The sequence below is a fragment of the Myxine glutinosa genome, chromosome 9 (assembly GCF_964187855.1).
Source record: "Myxine glutinosa chromosome 9, kmMyxGlut1.1, whole genome shotgun sequence".
Lineage (NCBI taxonomy): Eukaryota > Metazoa > Chordata > Myxini > Myxiniformes > Myxinidae > Myxine > Myxine glutinosa.
Window position 1 is genome coordinate 122,853,973 of NC_136269.1, and position 24,283 is coordinate 122,878,255.

Here is a 24,283-nt window from a genome sequence, read left to right on the forward strand (position 1 = left end):
TGCAGCATCTAACTCAATATGTCGAAATGTCACACACATCCATGCCCGTGGGATTCCCACGGGTGACCCCGCAAGTTTGCATTGACGTTCATCGATGGACTCGTTCGCCCGTCTCATTCGCTTTCTTGCTACATCCTGTTCAAGTCTGCGTTCTTCATCGATCGTCTCATTCATTTTGGAAATAGAAGTTTCCACGCAGCGCATGAATTGTCGCGATCCTCAAGAGGAAGTGCCTCGTAATCATCAAATGACAAATGGCAAGTAAATTATATTGTGGAAAATTAAAGATTTCAAATAAACCTATTTAAAGTGTATGCGCACATAACTAATAAAAAAAACGAAGAAATATCTCTCGGTAATTTCCTGAAACATATTTTACTTCCGGCTAATAATGTTGAATGAAATAAAAACGAAGAAATATATGTCGGCATCATTGTTGACGTTTTTGTGACGACTGTCATCAAACGAAAAATTAATATATCTTAACGGAAAAGCAAAAGCGAATTTTTAATATATATCGACACGTTGCCGTCGGTGTCATGTTGGGCGGTGTATGATACACCATGACGCGATTTTAAAAAATATATCTCTGCATTTTCCCGCGTGTGTGGAATGTTCTCAATTATTGCTGACACCGAGTCTAAAACCATCGATAAAAATGAAATCATATGGTGAGTTAGATTGGAGATAAAGGCGTGAGAGAGACTCAATGACCTTGAAGTTACAGGCGTTTGAGAATTCATTTCGTTCTATAAACGGCAACTTTCATTGGATTTTCTTCCCGTTTTTTTTCAGCCGAGTCTAAAACTATGTTAGCGACTGTGAAAAATGAAATGATATATCGAATTTGATTTGAAATAAAACTGGGAGAGAGAGCAAGACACCACGGGCCTACAAAACAGGCCTCAAAGCTATGCGAGTTAATAAAATGGTGGATATTTGTTTATAATTATATGAAGCCACTCCCAGAATGGGTGGAGCTACTCTTCAAACCGAGTAAGCCACACCCCGGACAGACACCCAACAGACAGACAGACAGAATCATCTACGGCTATTATAATATATATATATATATATATATATATATATATATAAATATATGTATATATATATATATATATATATATATATATATATATATATATATATATATATATGCATTCAGTAGGGACATGCTCACTATCTGTAATCATCACCAATATTGATTCCTCCTAAACAGGCAAAATCTTTCGAAAAATAAATGAATGAGCTTGGATCAAAGTACAAAAGAGACTTGTATACCGCCATTATTATGTGATCTGTGAATGCCTACACACACTTCTCAAAGGTGAGAGAGGGGGGTGGGGGGGGGGGGTAACTTTCCTGCTTTGATTTATTTATTTCAACAAAACCACAACACAATTTTAACCTCAAGCTCGATAATGCCTGTTTTGTGTACAAATACATAGCTCAAGCACAAAGGGGCATTTAATCATTGTTTTGCTTTTGTACTTAGGATGCTCCGAGTTCATTGATAATGTGGGTGTTTTAAACGCTTACATGATGTGGTGCTCTCACCTGGATAGTCACTGCACTTTGGTGCTGCGTGATGGGGTGTGTTCGTACGCGTTGTGCATGGTACTTTTCTTGGATACCGATGATTGCATTCTCCTTGCTGTCTTCCATCAATTTACTGTGCGCCCCACTCTCGTTTTGACAACTATGTGGGGTTGTACATAATGTGAGATGTCCAATATCATCAGTTCCAGTAAACATGTTGTTAACTCCGTGACCAGAAAAGCAACCGCTCTTCTTTAACCACCATGGAAATGCATCAAAAGTGAATGCATATGATGTCGCCTGATTCCAAGTGATTAGTTCAACTTGACCACGGTGCTGCACACTTATCTGATGATCTAACTCTATCCCTTGGTGGAATTTTCTCATCTGTAAAAGTGATTTATGACACACTTGCACTTCCTTTGTTGGTACATGGAATGTTCCTCGATGGGAGTCTGAGGTCTGAGGTTGCATCGTAGGTCTGGGTATGCAAGGATACACATCGATTTCATCAACACATGGAGATGCTTCTTCCATTGTTTCTATTTTCATCCCCAATGGTATGGAATGATACACGTCTATTTCATCAACACATGGTGATGCTTGTTCCATTGTTTCTATTTTCATCCCCAATGGTATGGAATGATACACGTCTATTTCATCAACACATGGAGATGCTTCTACCATTGTTTCCATTTTCATCCCCAATGGTATGGAATGATACACGTCTATTCCATCAACACAAGGAGATGCTTCTACCATTGTTTCTATTTTCATCCCCAATGCTATGGAATGATACACGTCTATTCCATCAACACATGGAGATGCTTCTTCCATTGTTTCTATTTTCATCCCCAATGGTATGGAATGATACACATCTATTTCATCAACACATGGAGATGCTTGTTCCATTGTTTCTATTTTCATCCCCAATGATATGGAATGATACACGTCTATTTCATCAACACATGGAGATGCTTCTACCATTGTTTCCATTTTCATCCCCAATGGTATGGAATGATACACGTCTATTCCATCAACACATGGAGATGCTTCTACCATTGTTTCTATTTTCATCCCCAATGCTATGGAATGATACACGTCTATTCCATAAACACATGGAGATGCTTCTTCCATTGTTTCTATTTTCATCCCCAATGGTATGGAATGATACACATCTATTTCATCAACACATGGAGATGCTTCTTCCATTGTTTCTATTTTCATCCCCAATGGTATGGAATGATACACGTCCATTCCATCAACACATGGAGATGTTGTTTCTTCCATTGTTTCCATTTTCATCCCCAATGGTATGCTGTAACGATCCCGATCATTTCTTCCATGTTCTTCCATTGTTTCTATTTTCATCCCCAATGGTATGCAATGTAACACGTCTATTTCATCAACACATGGAGATGCTTCTTCCATTGTTTCCATTTTCATCCCCAATGGTATGCTGTAACGATCCCGATTATTTCTTGGTTTAACCTCATAACCCCGTGGAACTCGTCTCAGAAACTCAGGATCAAACTTTCGTTGGAGTATTTTTAAAGGTTCTTGAGATTTTCCATTCCTTGAATGATGGGACTTGTAAATGGCTTTCACAATTTGCAAAAGTTTCTTGGACACAATTATTATCTGCAAAACAAACAACAGCAAAGACAGGCTTACAATGTGGCTTTCCTTTCTTCAAGTGAACTCTTTTTCCACGCTGGTTATGAACAAAAGTTTTGGAATCAAGTGATTTGATTTTGGGATTGTTACCAAGTGGATGTAAAAATAACAATACCTTCATTGTGTTGTTGATGGTAACAGCTGCTACTATGGAGATTATGCTGGCGATGATTATGAGGTGAATCGCACTGCCTGTGCAAACACAGTCGTGGCAAAATAACCATGGAAATGGTGGTGATGACATCATTTCTGCAAACGATACAACACGCATTGTTAATGGGAACATTTGCTTTTCTTCTGAACTATTTGTTTTATCGAAATTCCCATAAAACAATGTGCAGGGGTGAAACTCTTCCATATGCATACAGAAATCAGTATTATTGCATCGCCGATAAGGAAGTTTCGGTATTTTCACAGTCAGAAAAAATGCCGTGTTTTGGGGGAATTGGAAGACGGTCCAACTTTATCCGTTCAACCACATTGTGAGTAAGGCCACAACTCCTGTGTTCCAAAACATCGTTACCGCGTGTCTGGAAATTTTTACCACAGTATTTGTGAGCACAGTGGAGGTTTGAGTTTGATACAACGTGTGCTGTAAATATGCACTTTCCGTCACCATTCCTTAAATTCTTACCTCTGCCACCAAAGGTGGATGGAGGTTATGTTTTCACACCTGTCTGTCTGTCTCTTGATTTGTTTGTTTGTGAACAAGATATCTCAAAAAGTTTTGGACGGATTTGGACGAAATTTGGCAGAGTGGCGCAGAGGTATGTGACAAGGACCAAATGATAACATTTTGGTGAAGATCCGGATTCGGATTCGGATCTGGCTACTAGAATTTTTTAAGTGATTGTTTACCATTGGAAGATTGGGCCAAAAACGATACATGGCAGGATATCTCAAAAAGTTGTGGCCGGATTATTTTCATTAAATGCGATTCTGTATTATGATTTTCTGGTCTACTCTGGGATACTAAATGTGAACTGTTCACCTAGCGGAGGTATGCTCTCTACTGAGTGCCGTTACAGTTGGTTATGGAACTGCCAGTGAATAGGAAATATATGTTTTATTACGCTCGTACACCCATGACGCGGAAGCGACAGTGCAATATTATTCACCTATGTGGGGTATATACAGACTTGGCATTTAATATGGAATTTTTTTTTTGTGGGGAAGAACGTACTTTTCAAGATGTCTTAGAACCAAAAGTTCATTGGAATTATGTTGAAATTATTCTAGATTTTGTTAATGTGACCTTTAAAAGAAACAAAAACCACATTTGACATTTCGAAACAAATAAATTGATCCTTGAAAGTGATGTAAACTGATATCGAACTCAATTAATGGACAGTACTGTGTTAAACTTCTGTACGTTTTCCAGAAGTATCTCTTTATTTTGCACATTAGCCAAAAAAATTTTTAACAAAAACAAAAGTTAAATTACGACGGATTACGGACAGTAAAATTACAGTTCAGTACTTCGTGTAACCCCCACGAGCATTCAGGAGAGCACGTACACGTTGAGGCATGCTGTTCACGAGATTTGCCAAGGTTTGGACAGGAATCGCTTGCCATGCAGTGACAATAGCCTGCTGCAATTCACACACAGAGGTCGGCTGCTGGTCCAAGTGGTCGATTTGACGCGTTAATTCTGCCCATAAGTTCTCTATCGGATTCATATCCGGGGACATGGCAGGCCACTCCATATGCTCTACACCACGGTCAGCAAGAAAGTGTTGGATCATGCGAGCACGATGAGGCCGTGCATTGTCATCTTGGAAGACAAAGTTTCCTCGAAAGGCTGCACGAGCAAATGGAAGCAATGTTTCTTCCAGAATGGCCCTGTGCTTGAACTGGTTCAGGTTTCCATTCAGAACAACCCGGTCAGTTTTGCCCCCTGCATGAAAAGCAGCCCAAACTGTCACCCCACCACCTCCAGCTTGGACTCTTGGCACTATACAATCTTTATTGTAGGTTTCATGCACTTGTCTGTGCACTCGGACGCGGCCATCTTGACGATAGACTAGAAATCTAGACTCGTCACTGAAGATCATGTGATTCCAGTGTCCTGGCTGCCATTGACGGTGCTCTCTGGCCCACTGCAATCGGCGCTGGCGGTGTTGTCTGGTCAGGCGTGGCTTTCTCGGGGGATGCCTGGCACGATAGCCTGCTTGAACCAGTCGTTGGTTGACTAGCCTTCTGGATACAGGCACATTTGTCAGTTGCTGCCACTCAGACCAAAGCCGATTAGCTGACTTGGTACGACCATTGCGGACTAACCGGTGCAGCTGGCGATCATCCCTCCTTGTGGTTCTGCGAGGACGTCCTGGCCTCGGTATTGGAGTAGGGACACCCCTCTGAGCATTTCGTTTCAGGATCTTTGACACCTGACCTTGAGTGATGCCATACTGCCGAGCAATAGCACGTTCTTTCATGCCGTAATTTCGTAAAGCCACCACTCCATGACAAACAGCATTGTCGAGTTTACGGACCATCTCCAGAGGAAGCGGCAATAACTTTTGGAGACGTGCAGCAGTTGTTTTCCACTAATACGGAACGCAACAACCCTTGTATACCCGACTGTGAAGCCAATCGTCAAATGCACCTGTCCGTACATTTTGCCACGCCACCTGTGATATAATCCTGTTGTTGACTTCTTGCTGCGACAGACAATCAGTGACATGGTTCTTTTCACAAATAAATCACCAAAGTGTAAAAGAAACTCACCAGATTGATATACTGAGTTAAGAAAGTAACCCCAAGTCAAGAAAAAAAAATATTCCATATTAATTGCCAAGTCTGTGTGTGTATGTATGTATGTATGTATGTATGTATGTATGTATGTATGTATGTATGTATATATATATATATATATATATATATATATATATTATATATATGTATATATATATATTATATATATATATATATATATATGTATATATATATATATATATATATATATATATGTGTATATATATATATATATATGATATGTATATATATATATATGTATATATATATATATATATATATATATATATATATATATATATATATATATATATATATATATACATATATATATACATACATATATATATATTACATATATATATATATATATATATATATATACATATATATATATATATATATATATATATATATATATACATATATACATACATATATACATATTATAGTATATATATATGTATATATATATATATATATATATATTATATGTGGGGCTTGAGACCCCCCTCCCCCCCCCCCCCCCCCCTTTGTGTTGTTTTACTGTTTGACCAATTACCAAGTATAACTAATTATATGTTTTTGTTTTGAGTGATTGCTGTATCCATTTAATACTTTTGTCCTTTTATGTCCTTTTAAGCTTGTTATATCCTTATAAGGAATTATCCCTTACTCTGTGAAAGACCAACTGTATCTTTCTAGTCTCCCACGAGACTTTGTCAAATTCTTTTATGTTGGCATAAATACGATTATCCACTCCCTTTGTACTTTCCAAAACCAAGGTTCTATGAGAAAGCCATCAACATGTTGACGCATATTGCTGACCAGTCTTATCAAAGCTTACCCATGAGTGGCCTTGGATGAAGTAACCGATGAGCCCACTCTTTCTCTTTGTCTTGTGAGCTAAAGTCACACCCCAATATTCCCTTCATAAAGTGAAGCTTGATCGAATTATTTCAGAGTATTTTTGTTGTGGAGTTGGTCATTTTGTGAGCTTTTGTTCGACGTTTTTGCTCCCCACAGCCTGTGTTTGACGAATCCAATAAGTATATCAGTTGTTCCTTCTCTCAGTCTCGAGTCCTAAATCAACGAATCCCGGCAATTGGTGGCAGCGGTGTGATTCAGCTCGGGCAGACTCGGGACGCGGCTCCAGGCGCGAGTGAGTGGAAAAAACCAGCTGGTTCGATCGGTCCGGGTGAGGTGAGCTTTGGGTTTATTTTTTTATAGACTGGGATTTTAGGCTAAATTGGAACCCACTCTGTTGCCCAGGTGCCGTTTGCCCCGTCCCCTGCTCGAGCCTGATCCTCGAACAAAATTTAAGAACGAGCCGTTTGGGGCTCCGGAGCACCTGACTGTTTATGGATTCGTTGGGGGTAACGTTACGGGACGGGAGTAAGGTGCCAAAGAGGGCGCACGAGGGTAGGAAATAGATTGGTATCGTAAGTAAGGTTAGAAGCGTCATAAGGGCGTAGGACGCCGGGAAAGTAAGGTACGGTTAGGTTAGCACACGGAGGGAAGAGTGAGACGAGGCGGCTATAACCCGTGTATGCGGGAGAGACCTCTCGGGAATAAGGAGTAAGGTTACCTGGCGGTTACCTGGGCAGGTAAGATACGGTTAGCACACGGAGAGCTGTGTAGGCGGGCGAGCCTCTCAGGAGTTAGGTTAGAAAGCTGTGAAGGCGGGCGAGCCTCTCAGAAAGAGAAGGCGGGCGAGCCTCTCAATGGCCTGAGGAAGCAGGCAAACTAATTGCAGGATAACGCGATTAAGGAAATAGGTAAGCGAGCCAATGAGCGACCGATGCCGCTCGTTGAAAATCAAGACCTGTGGTAGGGTTAGGTAGATACCAAACCCCTACCCTCCAAGCCCTGAGCTCTGTCCCGGGGCTCCAGGCAACACAACACCCCCCCCCACCCCCCCTCCCCCCTGTCCCACCCTTCTCACCCCAACTCACCCCGTCCCAAAATCCCCTTTTTCTTTGAATGGAGTGAGACGTAATATGAATGAATGGGGATTGTTGCACAATATGTTGAACAAGATTGTACAAGGGGACGCGTGTGCATGAATCTACGCTGTACTGTACGTGGTTAGTGACAAGTTGGTCGGATATAAGGAAACGCATGAAATGCGAGCCGGTTTGTCAGTCACATGGTATGAATCGAAATACGTTGCATAGGGAGACATGGGGGTTTCAGTTGGAGGTGCATGGTTGGAGTCGATCCGGTGTTCGCGCGACGTCTGAGAGACTCACTGGTATACAAATGAATGCATGAATGTATATTGGAATATTAAAATTTGTATGGAAGCACGAAAGTGCGCACCGAACCAAAAACGGCATGACGTCATCGCGTTGAATTGGTTGTGTCAGGTCGATCGGCGATCTCATATTTGAATTTAAATCGGATTTTTGTCATTTCTATTGTGTGTATTCGCCATTGACGTGTGTATTTGGCCGACTTATCTGTCTGCATGAAATATGCAAAGTAGATGGGTTTCGGTGTGAAGTTTTGCAAATCGGTTGCTTGCGGTGCGGGAATCCATGCCGGGAATGTCGATTTTAGCGTCGATCCGAGGGTCCTGGTGGTGATGTTCGTTTAATTGAGTCTGGATTTTCATTTGTTTGGGACGAGAGGTGAATGAATGGTTTGGCGGTTTTATTGTCGGTGTGGTACGAACCTGTGGTTCCTGCCGTGCGGCTCCATGGAGGTTTGGGTATAGAGTTATTGTGCATTCAGGCTGGAGCCGAGCGAGCCGCAAGTCACGTGTGCGCTGTATGGGGGGGCCCTCGGTTTGGGGCGGTTGTTGTTGCGGTTGTTGTGGTATTCAGCGGTCGGTATTGGTGTGGCTTGTGCCGGGTGAATGATGTGCGAGAGGGCACATTGAAGTGTGTGATTGCGTGTGCAGAAGAGTGCACACCTGTGGTGAGTGGTACAGAGTATGTACTGGGAGAGAGGGCGCAAGAAAGATGCGTGAGTATGGGGGAGAACCCTGCTATGAGGTTGCTCGGAGGATGTGTGCCCAAATGCATTGTGGGCCATTGCGACTTTGTTGGATGTCGGACGTTCGCGTCAGACGTTCGTGTGTTTCATGCAGTGTGCAGTGCGCATGTCAGTATAGTGGGGGCCTGTGACTCCTGCCATGCAATGTCATAAGGAATACGTTGTTTAAGATGGATTTATAAGGGGAATGTTGAATAAACGTTGATAGTACCGTGAAGTATATTAAATGAGGCGATTGGCGTGGTCGAATGGAGGATTTCAGGACAGTAATGAATTTCCGGTGCCAACCGGAAACCCTATCTACAGTAAATGAGGTACAGTGTGGATGAGGTCTCTCTGAATGAGGTAAATGAGGTTGTCTAGAGCGGATGAAATAGGGAATGGCAGTTGCAAGATCACGGTACGGATGTGATGCGGAATGGCAGCTAGAAGACGCTAGATGCATCGATGCATTTGTGTTGATCGATGCGCCGGATAAAGACCTTTGGTCGAGCGATGGTGGTATGGTTTAGTTATTAAGATGCATGTGGTTCTGAGGGCAGATTATGCGGGACAAGCTGCCCCACAGGCGGATGGGGGAAAATATTGGAGACGTGGCAGTTTGGAAAAGATAATGTGGTAGAACGCTCATCCGAGGAAGGAGAACGGTCGGGGTTTCAAGAAAGGCTGTGGGGTTAGAGGTGAGAGCAAGTGCTCCGCATTTCAATTGAAGATCGTCGGAGATGGCTTGTGTTGGCGGGAGTTTGCGGGTTTTAATTGGTTTTGATATCAGTTGGAGGGATGTGCGGAGTGAGCACAAGTGCAAAAGGTGTGCACCAGGTAGAGAGGGTGCTGCATGGTAGACCACGCCTCCCAAGAAAGGCTGTGGGGTTTTGGCGGGAGTTCCTGGGCGGATTGTTGGCGGTTATTTGATTCATAGGGTGTTAGCATTTTGCAATGTGGAGCCTCAATAATGGTCGTTTATCTGTCCGGATGTGGAGTTCTTGCAGAGGCAAGATGTCGGCCGGACTTGTATTCGTAAGATGAAAGCGAGCATCCTCATGAAAGCGCCTGTTACCCCAATTTGACGTTTGTTACCACACCTTTCTTCGTTTGAAATCTGACCTTTGGAGTTTGTTTGACCTTTGTTTGAGATACGCATGGGAATGATTTGGGATGGGAATGAGGTCAGAGTTAATTCGCTAACCTTGGAAGGACGACAGGCTGAGTCAATCTACTGGGTGTTAATTTAACGACATGACAGGGACTTAAATCAGGAAAAAGGAAATATATTGTTGGTTAAAACTGAAATTGTGTACGTAATTAGTGAACAAAAGAATATTGATTTCTGAAATTTGTTGTTGTCGTTGTAAACAGATTTCCGGTGCCGAGACCGAACAGTATGCTTTGAATTTCCGAGTACAGTATGTCTGGAGAGGAGGTCAGTCAGGTAGGATGGGGCCAGGTTATGGAGGGCTTTGTAGGTCAAGAGGAGGATTTTGTACTGGATTCTCTGGGGGACGGGGAGCCAGTGAAGCTTATAAAGGACGGGGGTGATGTGGTCACCGGTCCGGGAATGTGTGAGTAGACGGGCAGCGGAGTTCTGAATGTATTGGAGTTTATTGGTGATTATTGAGGGTGAACCATAGAGGAGGCTGTTGCAGTAGTTCAGACGGGAGGTGATGAAGGCGTGGATGAGGGTTTCTGCAGCCGTGGAGGAGCGGGATGGACGGAGACGGGCGATGTTTTTCAGGTGAAAGAAGGCTGTCTTTGTGATCTGTAAAGATGATGCCAAGATTCCGGATGTGAGTGGAGGTGGATACTGGGAAACCGTCGATGTTGAGGGCAAAGTCGTGGGTGGATTTGGTGAGTATTTTTGGGCCAATGATGATTATTTCAGATTTATCATAGTTAAGTTTGAGGAAGTTGATTTGAAGCCAGGATTTTATTTCAGTGATGCAGTTTGTCAGGATAGAGTGGGTGGCGGTGGAGATGAAAAGCTGGATGTCATCGGCGAAGCAGTGGAATTGGAGACCATGACGGCGGATTAACTGAACCTTGGGGGACACCTTGAGGGGGAGCGGGTTGTGGTTATTAAGCTGTTGTAGATGTTGTCAATTTAGTTTTGGAAGAATGAAAGGAAGGAGATGCAGTTGTCTACTGTGAAAGACTGGGTGGTGGTATTCAGGGGGCTGAGGAGTTTGTTTATTGTAGAGAAGAGTGCTTTTGGGTTTCCGGAGCCAGAGTGGATAATTTGAGAGTAGTAGGCGGAGCGGAAGAGGGCATCTTTGTAGTGCTGTAGGTGGTCCTTGTAGGCTTGGGAGTGAATTGTGAGACCTGTTTTATTGCTGAGTCTTTAAAGTTGGCGAGCACGAGTTTTCATCAGGCGGAGTTCAGGGGTAAACCAGGGAGCAGAATGGGTGAAAGAAACTGATTTGGGTTTTTTATAGGCGCAAGCTGGTCAAGGCAGGGTGAGGATGATGGTGTGATTGATGGTGTCAAAGGCGGCGCTGAGGTCGAGGAGGATGAGAATGTTGAGGTTGCCGGCGTCAGAGGAGAGGAGAAGGTCATTGGTGATTTTGAGGAGAGCAGTTTCAGTACTGTGGTTGAGGCGGAATCCGGATTGGAATGTTTCATACAGGTTATTGGCAGAGAGGTGATGTTTGAGTTGAGTGGCTACAGCGCGTTCCAAAACTTTTGAGTTTTTTGGGTATATCGGTAGGGTAGCTTAAAAGTAGGTAGAGGGTATAGGTAAATTGTGGTGGATATTGGCATCTGTGGTGCGTGTGGTAGAATGGTGTTTGGATGGGTGCATTAGTGACGTGTGTGCACACCAACAGGGGAAAGAAAAAAAAAAAACAGGACACCTGCACTCAAACAGTGAGAATCTATTTTGAGTGAGTCACAGTGGGTGAGAAAAAAATTGACCAGATGGTAAGACATATGCGAACTATTTTTATTTTCAATAAATAGACCAGGTTATTTTTATTATTTGTTTATTTGCGAAAATAAAGAAATAACAGGGGGAGGTTAATGGTGGTTTGTTGGCGGTAAAAATTGGTTGAAAGTCGAGTTGAAACAATTTATATTGGGATTTATATTGGGATTTATATTGGGATATTGGGATTTATATTGGGATATTGGGATTTATATTGGGATATTGGGATTTATATTGGGATATTGGGATTTATATTGGGATATTGGGATTTATATTGGGATATTGGGATTTATATTGGGATTTATATTGGGATTTATATTGGGATATTGGGATTTATATTGGGATATTGGGATTTATATTGGGATATTGGGATTTATATTGGGATATTGGGATTTATATTGGGATATTGGGATCCATTGTAGATATTGGACAGCCATTGGGCCAGAGGCTGAAATAACCTTGTAGGGAATTCTTGTAGGGAATTTGGAAAATGTGAGGTCCTCACATCCGCAGGTTCGGTGATAAAGAATGGTGCATTGGTGGAAGGGCTACTCCAAAGCATTTTGCTTCCCCGCGCTATTGCGGTGATTAAATGTCACGGCCACCAAAGGGCGGACACTGACGTTGCTCGGGGCAACGCAAGGCGGACGAGGCGGCGGGAAAAGCCGCCAACCAAAGGATAGGACGCAACATGCTACAGCACACGACGAAGTGTTGGACACGGTTGTCCATATGCGCACAATGGTTATGCAGAACAGGGACGCTTTGGATATGTTGCCGGCAGAACGAGGGGGGGTATGTGGAATAATTAAAGGTAAATGTTGTAGGCATATTCCTGACTCATCGAAGGGGGTCAGTGCTGCTATTATAAGGTTAAGGGAAAGTGCACATAGATTGACAAAGGATCGAATGGATCGAGAAGCTCCCCACCAGTGGCTCACTGACTGGTTTAAAGGATGGACAGGCACGATAGTAAAGTGGTTATTAACCGCCTTAATCCTCGGAATTGTGATTTGTGGAATACTAATCAAGGCTTTAGTCCTCGCGTGTGTGAGAAAATGTTTCACAGGATGGACAATGCAGAAGGCACCAGAAAAAGCCATGGTGGTGACCGTCAAGCTGACCATGGATCCAAATGAACCTCCGGCTGTCGACGTGACTACAGACTGCGGATCTTGGAACGAGGACCCGAACGATTCACTGAGCAGCGATGATGAGATCTTCGCTTCCGAAGAATGTTCTTCCGTTGTTGATGTTGCCAATAATGATTTTGAAAATGATTTTGATTACACTGAAAAATTGGATTTGGATTCGAATGTGAACTTGCTTTGGTCCTCGCGGACATCGCCTAATGATTCTTGTGCTATTGCTGTCTCACGAGCTTACAGCAGTTCAACCCTTGTTGACCCAGCTCTGGATTTTGACCCAGCTCCAGACCCAAGAGCATTGCTGGGCCTGCCTGCCAGGAAACCAATTATTCTGGATCCCTACATGTCGCATGCAGACGCAAACGACTACTTAAAGGAAGTCTCTCTCTTTTTCCTGAAATGTAAGGCTTTGACTGCTGGCCGTTCAGGCCGCAGGTCTAAGCCACCCGACACTGATGTTGTTATATATTCCCCTGCAGAACAACTGCACGTTCAAGGCCTTATGGACATGATCATCGATTGAGCGCCGAAGATCTGTAAGGATTGCGCCTGGTAATGCTTGGGCGAGCTCCTGCTAGGGGGGAGTCCCGGCTGCACCTTCGTGGACCAAGGGTGGGTCGGGAGATCCTCTCGGGTGTAGACCCCGGCCGAACCAGACGTCTTCGTTGTGGATTCGACGCGCCATTGGATTTTCATGCCTCTATGGCCAACACACATTACATACTCACATACATACGCGAATCGTCCATCCGAGCGCGATGCGGGGTGCTTTGGGTACGTGGCATGGTCACTTGGGCCGTATTCACGTGGTATCTTTACATTGACTGTCTCCCTACCTTGATTGAATAAAGGCCTTTGGTTGGCTCGTAGTCAACATTGTATCTTAGATCAAAAAGGGCGGTATGTGGGGCTTGAGACCCCCCCCCCCCCCCCTTTGTGTTCTTTTACTGTTTGACCTATTACCAAGTATAACCAATTATATGTTTTGTTTTGAGTGATTGCTGTATCCATTTAATACTTTTTTCCTTTTATGTCCTTTTAAGCTTGTTATATCCTTATAAGGAATTATCCCTTACTCTGTGAAAGACCAACTGTATCTTTCTAGTCTCCCACGAGACTTTGTCAAATTCTTTTATGTTGACATAAATACGATTATCCACTCCCTTTGTACTTTCCAAAACCAAGGTTCTATGAGAAAGCCATCAACATGTTGACGCATATTGCTGACCAGTCTTATCAAAGCTTACCCATGAGTGGCCTTGGATGAAGTAACCGATGAGCCCACTCTTTCTCTTTGTCTTGTGAGCTAAAGTCACACCCCAATATTCCCTTTATAAAGTGAAGCTTGATCGAATTATTTCAGAGCATTTTTGTTGTGGAGTTGGTCATTTTGTGAGCTTCTGTTTGACGTTTTTGCTCCCCACAGCCTGTGTTTGACGAATCCAATAAATATATCAGTTGTTCCTTCTCTCAGTCTCGAGTCCTAAGGCAACGAATCCCGGCATATATATATATATATATATATATATATATATATATATATATATATATATATATATATATATATATATATATATATATATATATATATATATATATATATATATATATATGTCGGTGAGAGTTTGTTGCTGTACAAACTCTGTTATAAACTATAGAATAAACTGTTATTTGTAGTCAATAAAAGAAGTTTTGCTTCGCCATTATATATTTTAAATGAGAAATACATGCTTCCCCTCGCAGGCCAAACGGGTCTGTTGTAACCTCTCCTTCGCTTTGAAACCGTTTTACGAGCCGCGGGCAGAAATGCGGACAATGTGTGAAATGTAAATCTCTTTACGTGGGATACATGAGTTTGTGTACATAGACCTTTTCTCTGGTAGACTCTTATGATCATTAATTGATTTTATAGTAGAATGCTTTCATGTAGCTGGAATGCTTGATTTCCCTGCTCTGGACTGGGTCTAATGAAAATGCTCGCTGAAAGTATAAATTCTTCAAACAACCTCCTGCACATTTACGATCCCACCGGGACCAGGAATGCAAACTCCCTCGCGTGAATTACAACTCTTGTCATCCTGGAGTTTTGAAAGGACATCTGGCTCGTGAGATAACAGCGTTTGCTTCACTCCCCTGAGGCAACAGGACGGATGTCGGTGGGGGACCTGGCCCAGTAAAGGACGTCGGTGGGGGAAATTAGCCCATTTAGGGATGCTGGTGGGAGGACCATTAGCCCAGTTTCCTTTGTTCGAGCTCAGTTTTAGCGGAGATCTTCTGATTAAGTATTCGTATATAAACCGGACTCGAGTCCGCTTGCTCAGTAGGAGGGCTGGCACGGCACACTGTCCGTACGTGCTGTATATTGCCCGCTCTGCTCCACAGCTGTGAAACTTGGTGAATTAATAAACGCTTGTCAATCTTCCTTTGTGGTGAATACCTGAGTCCCCTCCCGACATACATACATATATATATATATATATATATATATATAAAAAACACAGTTTGTGTGTGTGTGTGTGTAATGTTACCGATAGACTCCTAAACGGAGAGGCTCACGAACTTGATATTTGGCACAAACATGGCCATTGAGCCTGGTACGAACATGGTCGACCTAAAAATTTATTTCATAATATTTTTAAACCATATTTTTACCTCAGCGCATTTCAGCGAGGAATATTATGACCGGAATGGCAGAGCAGCGCGCTGATTCGCTCAGAGCGATCACGTGATGTTCCAACTTTGCCGCCATAATCTTACAGTTATGCGTTCGCACGTAATTCAGTTTTTTCACATTTCAGCGAGGAACATTGCCATTCACACCACATAGGTTTTTTTTTCTTTCATCTTTAGATCCATATTTTTAGCCATAATGTAGCGAACGCAGCGTAACGTAGCGATCCTTGCTCAGGATCTTCGTCAGGTTCGCAAGCGAGTTAGCCAAAACGTAAAAGTGAAAATATATCGAATTTTTTATTCATATTTACCTCAGCGCATTTCAGCGAGGAACATTATACACGGAATCTCAGCTGGTCGCAGAGCAGCGCGCTGATTCGCTCAGAGCGATCACGTGATGTTCCAACTTTGCCGCCATAATCTCACAGTTATGCATTTGCACGTAATTCAGTTTTTTCACATTTCAGCGAGGAACATTGCCATTCACACCACATAGGTTTTTTTTCACTTTCATCTGATATTTGTGATTTATTTCAAACAAACTGTATTTCCCATCTAGACGGCCATGTATTCCTATTAACGTTATGTAAAGTACATAAATTGTGTGGATTACATCATTTGTGGATGTGATCAATTGCCAGGAACCATCTATATCCCTCCCCTCCCCTTCCCTCCTCCCCCTCCCCTCCCTTTCCCCCCTCCCCCTCCCCTTTCCCCTCCCCTCCCCCTCCCCTCCCTTCCCCTCCCCCTCACTACCCCTTCCTTTCCACCCTACCCCTTCCCCATCCCCCTCCCCCTCCACCCTACCTCTTCCCCATCCCCCTCCCCCTCCCTTTCCCCCATGCTCCTCCCTTTCCCCCCTACCCCTTCCTTTCTGCCCTACCCCTTCCCCACCCCCCTCCCCCTCCCCTTTCCCCCCTACCCCTTCCTTTCCACCCTACCCCTTCCCCATCCCCCTCCCCCATGCTCCTCCCTTTCCCCCCTACCCCTTCCTTTCTGCCCTACCCCTTCCCCACACCCCTCCCCCTTCCCCCTCCCTTTCCCCCATGCCCCTCCCTTTCCCCCTACCCCTTCCTTTCCACCCCACCCCTTCCCCATCCCCTTCCCCTCCCCTCCCCCTCCCTTTCCCCCATGCTCCTCCCTTTCCCCCTACCCCTTCCTTTCTGCCCTACCCCTTCCCCACCCCCTCCCCACTCCTCTCACCCTCCCATCCCTCCCCCCCACTCCTCTCCCCCTCCCATCCCTCCCACCCACTCCTCTCCCCCTCCCATCCCTCCCCCCCACTCCTCTCCCCCTCCCATCCCTCCCCCCCACTCCTCTCCCCCTCCCATCCCTCCCCCCCACTCCTCTCCCCCTCCCATCCCTCCCCCTCCCCCTCCCCTCCCCCTCCCTCCCCCCTCTTCTCCCCTCCCCCCTCTCCTCCCCTCCCCCCGTTCCCCTCCACTCCCCTCCCCCCTGCCACCTCCCACCCCCTACCCCCTCCCATCCCTCCCCCTCTTCTCCCCTCTCCCCCTCTCCCTCCCCATCCCCCCCTCTTCTCCCCTCTCCCCTCCCCCTGTTCTCCCCTCCCCCCCTCTTCTCCCCTCACCCCCGTTCCCCTCCCCTCCCCTCCCCCGCCCGGCAATGCCGGGTACTTCTGCTAGTATATATATATATCTGTGCAGTATCTGTGTTGTGTTGTGTTGTGTTGTCACTGAACTACTCCCTCAAACTTTTGTGAAATCGTACCAAACGTCTGGTATGCACCTATCTCTCCCGTCAGTATGTCCTAAGGGTATTTCTTTTGAAAATGTTTCTAATTTTTCTTTTTTGGGGGGGACATTTTTTTGGTAAAATTAATTTTTTTCAACTTAAGTTTTCAACTTCATATCACTATCAATATATCACGTATATCACAAATATATTGTTGTGGTTTGTAGAACCCTCCACTTGGTAAATTTTTGTAAATGTTCCCTTATAAATAATCCCCTGTAAATATTCCCATTTTTGGTAAAGGTCAAAGGTCGCACCCTAGTTAGGTCATATTGCAACACGTAGGACACCATAGATTCTTCTTTAGTTATTTCATTAGTATGTGTTTCAGGTAAGGATCTGTTTCCAATAGTTGAATCTGCGTTGTATTAATCAAATAACCTAGGCCCCTTCAATTATCCCCAATATCTCTCTCTCTCCAAAGTGCCAGTAGCCGTATTGCCGTCGTCGCTGCCTTTTGGTTTGTTCCTGCCCGCCGCCATAAGCCACGTGGCAGAGTGGGAGAAGAAGGGAGGAGCGGCCAGGAACATAGGCGTGGCCCCATCAACGCGTCACGAGGGGAGGTACCAATGAACCCTCGTGACCAATCCGGGCCGATGCGTGTTCACCGGTAGGCGGAGCGAAGCGGACGCGGCTTGATACGCGAGGCTTGTAATAAAAGAGCGAGCACGAAGCCCTTTTACGCAGATGCGGGGGAGATCGGCAGATGCGAGGAGAGAAGATCGGCAGATGATCGGCGAACTTGAGAGAACAGCGCAGAGGCGGCGAATGATAAGAACATTGCGCGGGGGATCGCTTGGGACGATCGTGTGATACGAACTGCCGTTGGTTGTGAGAGCATTCGGCACGCTCTACGTACGCGCATTCCAGCCCCTCGCATATGTAAGGTCCGGTCGCGCGCCAACGAAACACGAAGCTGCCTTCCGTTGTTCGCCCGCGGACCCAGAGACTGGACGGATCCCATCGCCTGGAACCATCTGCCTGGACCTTCCTCCCCTACCAGCTACCATTCCGTGTGAGTCTGTCTGTTTGTCCTGGGGTCGTGATAAGTTAAGACTGTTTAGATAAGCTTGCCCTATGTCCTTTTATTTCCTCTTCTTGTATATTCCCTTCATTCGTTTCCTCTTGTAGTTAGTAAATAAACCATATTTGTTCTTCCTTCACCCTTCTTAATCTTTGGTTCCTCTAATCCGACCACTTTAGTATTTTCCCCATTGAGTACCTGTGGCACGATTTGGCCAACCGCTTTAAATCTGGTTTAGTCCTTTTGTTAACGGCTCGGATCGTGGATTGCTAAACCGCTCGGCAATTACCATCACATCCGCGGTTTGAGCAGGGACTCATCTCCCTGCTTTGCGGAGAGATTGGTGAAGGTATTTGGGAAACCTTTGACCAATCACCCTGGCCAATCTCACCCCGCAAAGGAACGGGATAGTTCCAGGACCGGAGACGGCCAGCTTAAAAGACGAGGGGATTAAACCCCCCTTGCTAACGGGAGTGCCGTACTCTGAGATCCGCAACAATTGGTGTCAGGAGTGGGATTGAAGCCCGAACCAAATTTTAATCCATCGAAAAAATTTGGTCCAAATTACGAGCGGACGAAATTTTATTATAATATACAAATTATAATCGTGCCATGGATGATCAAGGCGGTCGGATGCCGGTGGGGGAGATAGAAGAGGGGCTAGAGGCAACCCAGGACCCCAGGGAGGCAGTGGGAGTAATGGAAGAGGGGGTTGAAGAAGGTGTAACAGTGGGGGTTGCAGGTGCACAAGATGGCGGCGCCTCGCACATGGTCACGGCAGCGCAGGGTGGCGGCGCCTCGCACATGGTCGCGGCAGCCGAGCCCGCAGCACCGGTGGATATGAACCTCTTCATGACGCAAATGATGGCCTTTATGATCAAGACGGGGGAAGAAATGGAAAAGATGAATGGGACAATGGGTGCCCAGAAAGAACAAATGAAGGCTCAGGGTGAGCAGATGGGAAACCAAATTGGAGGATTGAGGAATGAGATGGGAAACCAAATTGGGGGATTGAGAGACGGGTTAAGTAATTTGGAAGATAGAATGAAGGAGCGATTAGAAAGCCAAATTGGGGGGCTAGAAGGCAAATTAGGGGGCCAATTGGAGGACGTGGGTAGCCAAATTGGGGAAATGAAGGACGGGTTAACGGGATTGGAAAATAGGATGGCCACCTAGGAGAATCAAATGGAAGGGGTGAAGAATGGGTTAGAGGGGTTAGAAAATAAGATGAAAGGCAAATTGAGGGAAATGGGGGAGCAATCCACCCGGGAAATCAAACAAATGGGGAATCAGATAGAGTAGGTAAGGATTGGGTTGGACACCAAATTGGACGCCCACAAGGGGGAGCTGGAACAGATGAGGGCGACATCCACCAAGGAAATAGGAGAGATGGGGGAGGAAATAAGGCGAGATGTGGGCGAAGAGGTCGCGGGGGTACGCAACGAGGTAAAGCGGGGTGAGGAGCGCATGGAGAAAGAGGTGAGGAACAGCACGGCTAGGTTACAGGGGGGTATAGAGGAGTTGACGCTAGGAGTAGGGCAGCTGACAGTGGGACAAAAGGAGTGAGGGGAACAGGTAGAGAAGAACACAGCTGTGATAGGGGGGCTGAAAGCGACACAGAAGGAGATAAAGAAAGAACTAATAGCAACGAAGAAAGAATGTCAGACGGTACACGAGGGACTGACAAAGAGGTTGGAGGAGGTGGTCGAGACGATGGAGACGAAAGAACGAGAAGTGAGGAAGCACATAGAGATGACCAAGGTAGCATTAGAGGAAAAATTGAGGGGGCACACCGGGAAATAAACGAGGTGAAACAAAATTTAGAGGAAGTGGAAGAGGGGGTGAGCGAAATTAAGAAGAGATGGAGGGAAACTAAGAAGGAGCTGAGAGAGGAAGTGATGGATTATGTACAAGGTCTGTGCTCAAATCATGATGATGTACTTGCTGACCAGATAAAGAGTTTGCAGGTGGCGGAGGAGGAGCGACGAGGAAGAGGCGCCGAGGTGAGTGGCGATATGTTCGGTAATGCATATGGTGTGAGGGGAGGTTCAGCGAGCTTGGGTGTTGGTATAGACCCGGGCGTTCGTGAGAAGCCACTGGTGAGGTGTGCGACTGGTCCGGAGTGCGTGGAAAGAGGATGTGTGCAAGGAGGTCCGATTATGGGGAGTGCGAGGGGTATTGGTGAGCAAGGGTGTGCGAGTATGGAGTGGGTAGTGGGTTGCGGAGGGGCAACCCAAGCATCGATGCCGGCAGGGGTAGTCTTTAGGGGGACGGGGGATGCACGAGAGCCCCCCGGGAATAGTGTACTGTGGGGGCCCGAACGGTTCGGCGCCGCGCTAACCCCACAAGGAGCGACGCACGGGGTCCGGCCTTCGGGCACCCACAAGGTCCCACTCGCGCTGTATGACGGCAAGAGTGATCTGCGGGCATACCTGGCGCAGTTTGAGTATGTGTGTAGGGGTAACGGTTGGAACTCGGACGAAGGTGGAGTACACCTTGTGGGGGCACTGCGCAGCGCGGCGGCGGAGGTGCTGACGGCGTTGCCACCGGGTGCTCTCACCCTGCCAACCCTCTGTGCAGCCTTAATTAACCGATTCGGCATCGAACAGCAGAGCGAGCTTGTTAAAGCTCAGCTCGCGCAGCGAAAACGTAAGCCCCAGGAGACCATCGGGAAACTTGCGCATGACATTCGCCGCGCAGTAGGGATCGCACACGCGGACATGGCAGCGGGTTCCCAGGAAAGCCTGGTGCTGGATCACTTTATCCAGGCCTTCCCTGATCCGGAGCTCCGACAACACCTCGCCATTTGGCGCCCGCAGACCTTGAGCCAGGCGGCTGACGCTGTGGCTCGTTGGGAAGCAGCGAGGCCCCTGGCTCGGGGAGGCGAGCGCCACGCCGTGGCGGTGCGCCAGGTAGGGCCCGTGACGGGTGGCGGCCCCCCCAGGGGGCCCGCACCCGAAGAGGGTCCTGACCTGGAGAGCATGGTCCGGAGGCTGGTGAACCAGTGTCTGGCGGGACCTGGACCATGACAGGCGGCCCCGGAGGTGGCCCACGATCAAATGCCCCAATTCGGACATTCAGGGGGGGGAATTTGGAATTCCGGAGGCAAGCACCTTACCAGGTGAGGTGCTACAATTGTAGCCGGATGGGTCACCGTGCGTGGGAGTGTCGAGCTCCACGCCGGGACGCACCCCGGCAACCGAGACCAACAACTCCGCCCTGTGCGGGTCGGGCTAGCCGACCCCAGACACCCCCCCCCCGCCAGGGCCCGGGAAACTAGAATGTGCCGAACATACAGGGCCGTGTTCGGCAGTAGGGGATGGTGAAGCGCCCTCATTGACGCGACAGGTCATTCATTGTGGCCAAATTGGAACAGGTAGCCTAACAATTCGGTGCAAAATTGCCGGTGTGGGGGGTAGACACCGTAGTGGACACAGGAGCTAGCGCCACGATCATCAGCCCTGTGATCCTTAATTCGAGTGCGGACGGCTGGGATAAAATCCAGCGTCTGGAAAATTATAGTTTGCAGCTGACTACCGGGGTAACGGCCCCGATCATAGGGCGTGGTTTTGTAACCCTCAAGTTGGGGTCGGTAAAGAGGGAGATAGACGTTTGGGTGGCGGAGGTGTGCGACCCATGCTTAATAGGGTTGGATTTGTTGACTGCCAGCGGTTGTAAAATCGATTTGTGCCGGGGGACCCTGCAAGTGGGAGTCGAGGAGCTACCATTGGAGGGGGTGAGCATGGCCGAGAGGACGGAGCTGGAGGCTTCCGAGGCCGTGACCATCCCTCCGAGGGCCAAGGCCATAGTGCCGGCCCGATGGTCAGCTCGCACAACATGGCAGGAGTCCTGCGGCCTGGTCAAACCGGTGGCAGCGCAGTCCATACCAGGTTTAATCGTGGGCCGCACCCTCGTTAAAACGGACGGGCCGGTGGTGGCCGTCCGCATAATTAATATTAGTACAGAACCACGCACTATAGTAAGGGGCACGAAGGTAGCTGGCTGCACCCCAGTTAACGAAGTCGCGGCAGTGAGGGGCGAGAATGTCCAGCCGAGCCGGCCCAGGGGGAGCCTTCAATAAATAGTAAGAATTGGCCCGATCCCATTTGTGAGATGGTAAATCGAAGTAGCGTAGAGTTGGGAGGTACCCAGAGGGAAGCCTTACACAAATTAATTGGATCCCATTTGGATATCTTCTCCCTGTCCCCCGAGGATATTGGACGTACGGGTGTGGTGAAACATCAGATCCACACCGGTGAGGCCCGGCCTATTCGTCAGCCCGCCCAACGGCTCCCTTGGAGCAAGAGGGAGGAAGTTGACGAGCAGGTAGAAAAAATGCTCGAGGCAGGTGTCATCGAGCCCTCGGGAAGTCCATGGATGTCACCTGTTGTGCTGGTCAAAAAGAAAGATGGGACCACGCGTTTCTGTGTGGACTATCGCCAGCTAAACAACGTGACACTCAAAGACTCATATCCCCTGCCAAAAATTTACGATACCCTCGATGCCGTTGCGGGCTAAAATTGGTTTTCAACTTTAGACCTCAAGAGTGGGTATTGGCAGGTGGAGATGGATAGGGCAGGGAAGGAGAAAATGGAATTTTCCACAGGTAAGGGGCTGTATCAGTTCACTGTGATGCCGTTTGGTTTGTGTAACGCCCCCGCCACCGTTGAGAGACTCATGGAGCATGTACTAGGCGGCATGCCATGGCAAACATGCCTGGTATACCTGGATGACGTCGTCGTGCATGCGAAGACATTCCCTCAGGCAATAGCTAATTTGGACCAGGTGTTTGGGTGCCTCAGACAGGCAGGGCTGAAATTGAGTCCCAGCAAATGTACTTTGTTCGCAAGAGAGGTGGCCTATCTAGGTCACGTTATCGGTCGCGAGGGGGTAAAAACAGACCCAGGCAAAATTACAGCGGTAGAGGAGTGGCCCACACCACATACCATCAAGGAGGTGTGGGGATTTTTGGGACTCTGCTCCTACTACCGGCGCTTTGTGGCGAAATTTGCAGAGTTGGCCCGGCCCATTCACCGGCTTACGGAGAAGGGGACGCGATTTAATTGGACAAGGGAGTGCCAAGAGGCCTTCCTAAATTTGATGGGGTGTTTGACATCGGCACCCATTCTAGCTTACCCCACTAGTGACGGGACCTTTACCCTGGACACGGATGCAAGCCAGGAAGGATTGGGCGCAGTTTTGTCGCAGACACAGGAGGGCGTGGAGAGAGTGATTGCTTATTATAGTCGGGCCTTGAGTAGGCCGGAACGAAATTATTGCGTCACTCGCAAGGAACTATTGGCTATGCTGGCTGCCATGAACCATTTCCACCCGTACTTGTACGGGCGGAAATTTTTGGTTCGAACTGACCATTCCTCATTGCAATGGCTCCTTTGGTTCAAGGAACCGGAGGGCCAAATTGCAAGGTGGTTGGAAAAGTTGCAGCAGTACGATTTTAATGTGACCCATAGGGCCGGGAAGGCCCATGGGAATGCCGATGCACTCTCTCGGCGTCCTTGTTTGGGGGGAAACTGTACATTTTGTGTGAGACATGAGGAGAGGGAGCAATTGGGCGATTCCGCCCCTATCCTCATCGTCCGTGCAACCCGGGTGAGAGGGCCAATTTTTCCACTAACCGCAGACGAGGAATTTGGAACTTTGGCATGGAGCACGGCCCAGCGGGAGGACTCCGTCCTGGGACCGGTGTACGAATGGGTCAGATTGGGGCAAAGACCTAATGGGGAAGAGGTCACCCCCCTCGGGGCGCCAACAAAGGCATATTGGGCTCAGTGGCAGACC

The 24,283-nt window shown here is 46.9% G+C and overlaps 1 protein-coding gene across 2 annotated transcripts in view; it reads right to left on the reverse strand.

Moving 5' to 3' along the window:
• LOC137434983 (uncharacterized) overlaps window positions 1–24,283 on the reverse strand; it is a 90,790-nt gene that overhangs the window by 39,569 nt on the left and 26,938 nt on the right. For both annotated transcript variants that reach the window (XM_068128279.2, XM_078784873.1), the window contains exons 4-5: window positions 3,332–3,465; window positions 1,558–3,180 (exon numbers count right to left, since the gene is read on the reverse strand). In XM_068128279.2, coding sequence (XP_067984380.2) covers window positions 1,558–3,180; window positions 3,332–3,465 — 1,757 coding nt within the window. The remainder of the gene's footprint in view (window positions 1–1,557; window positions 3,181–3,331; window positions 3,466–24,283) is intronic.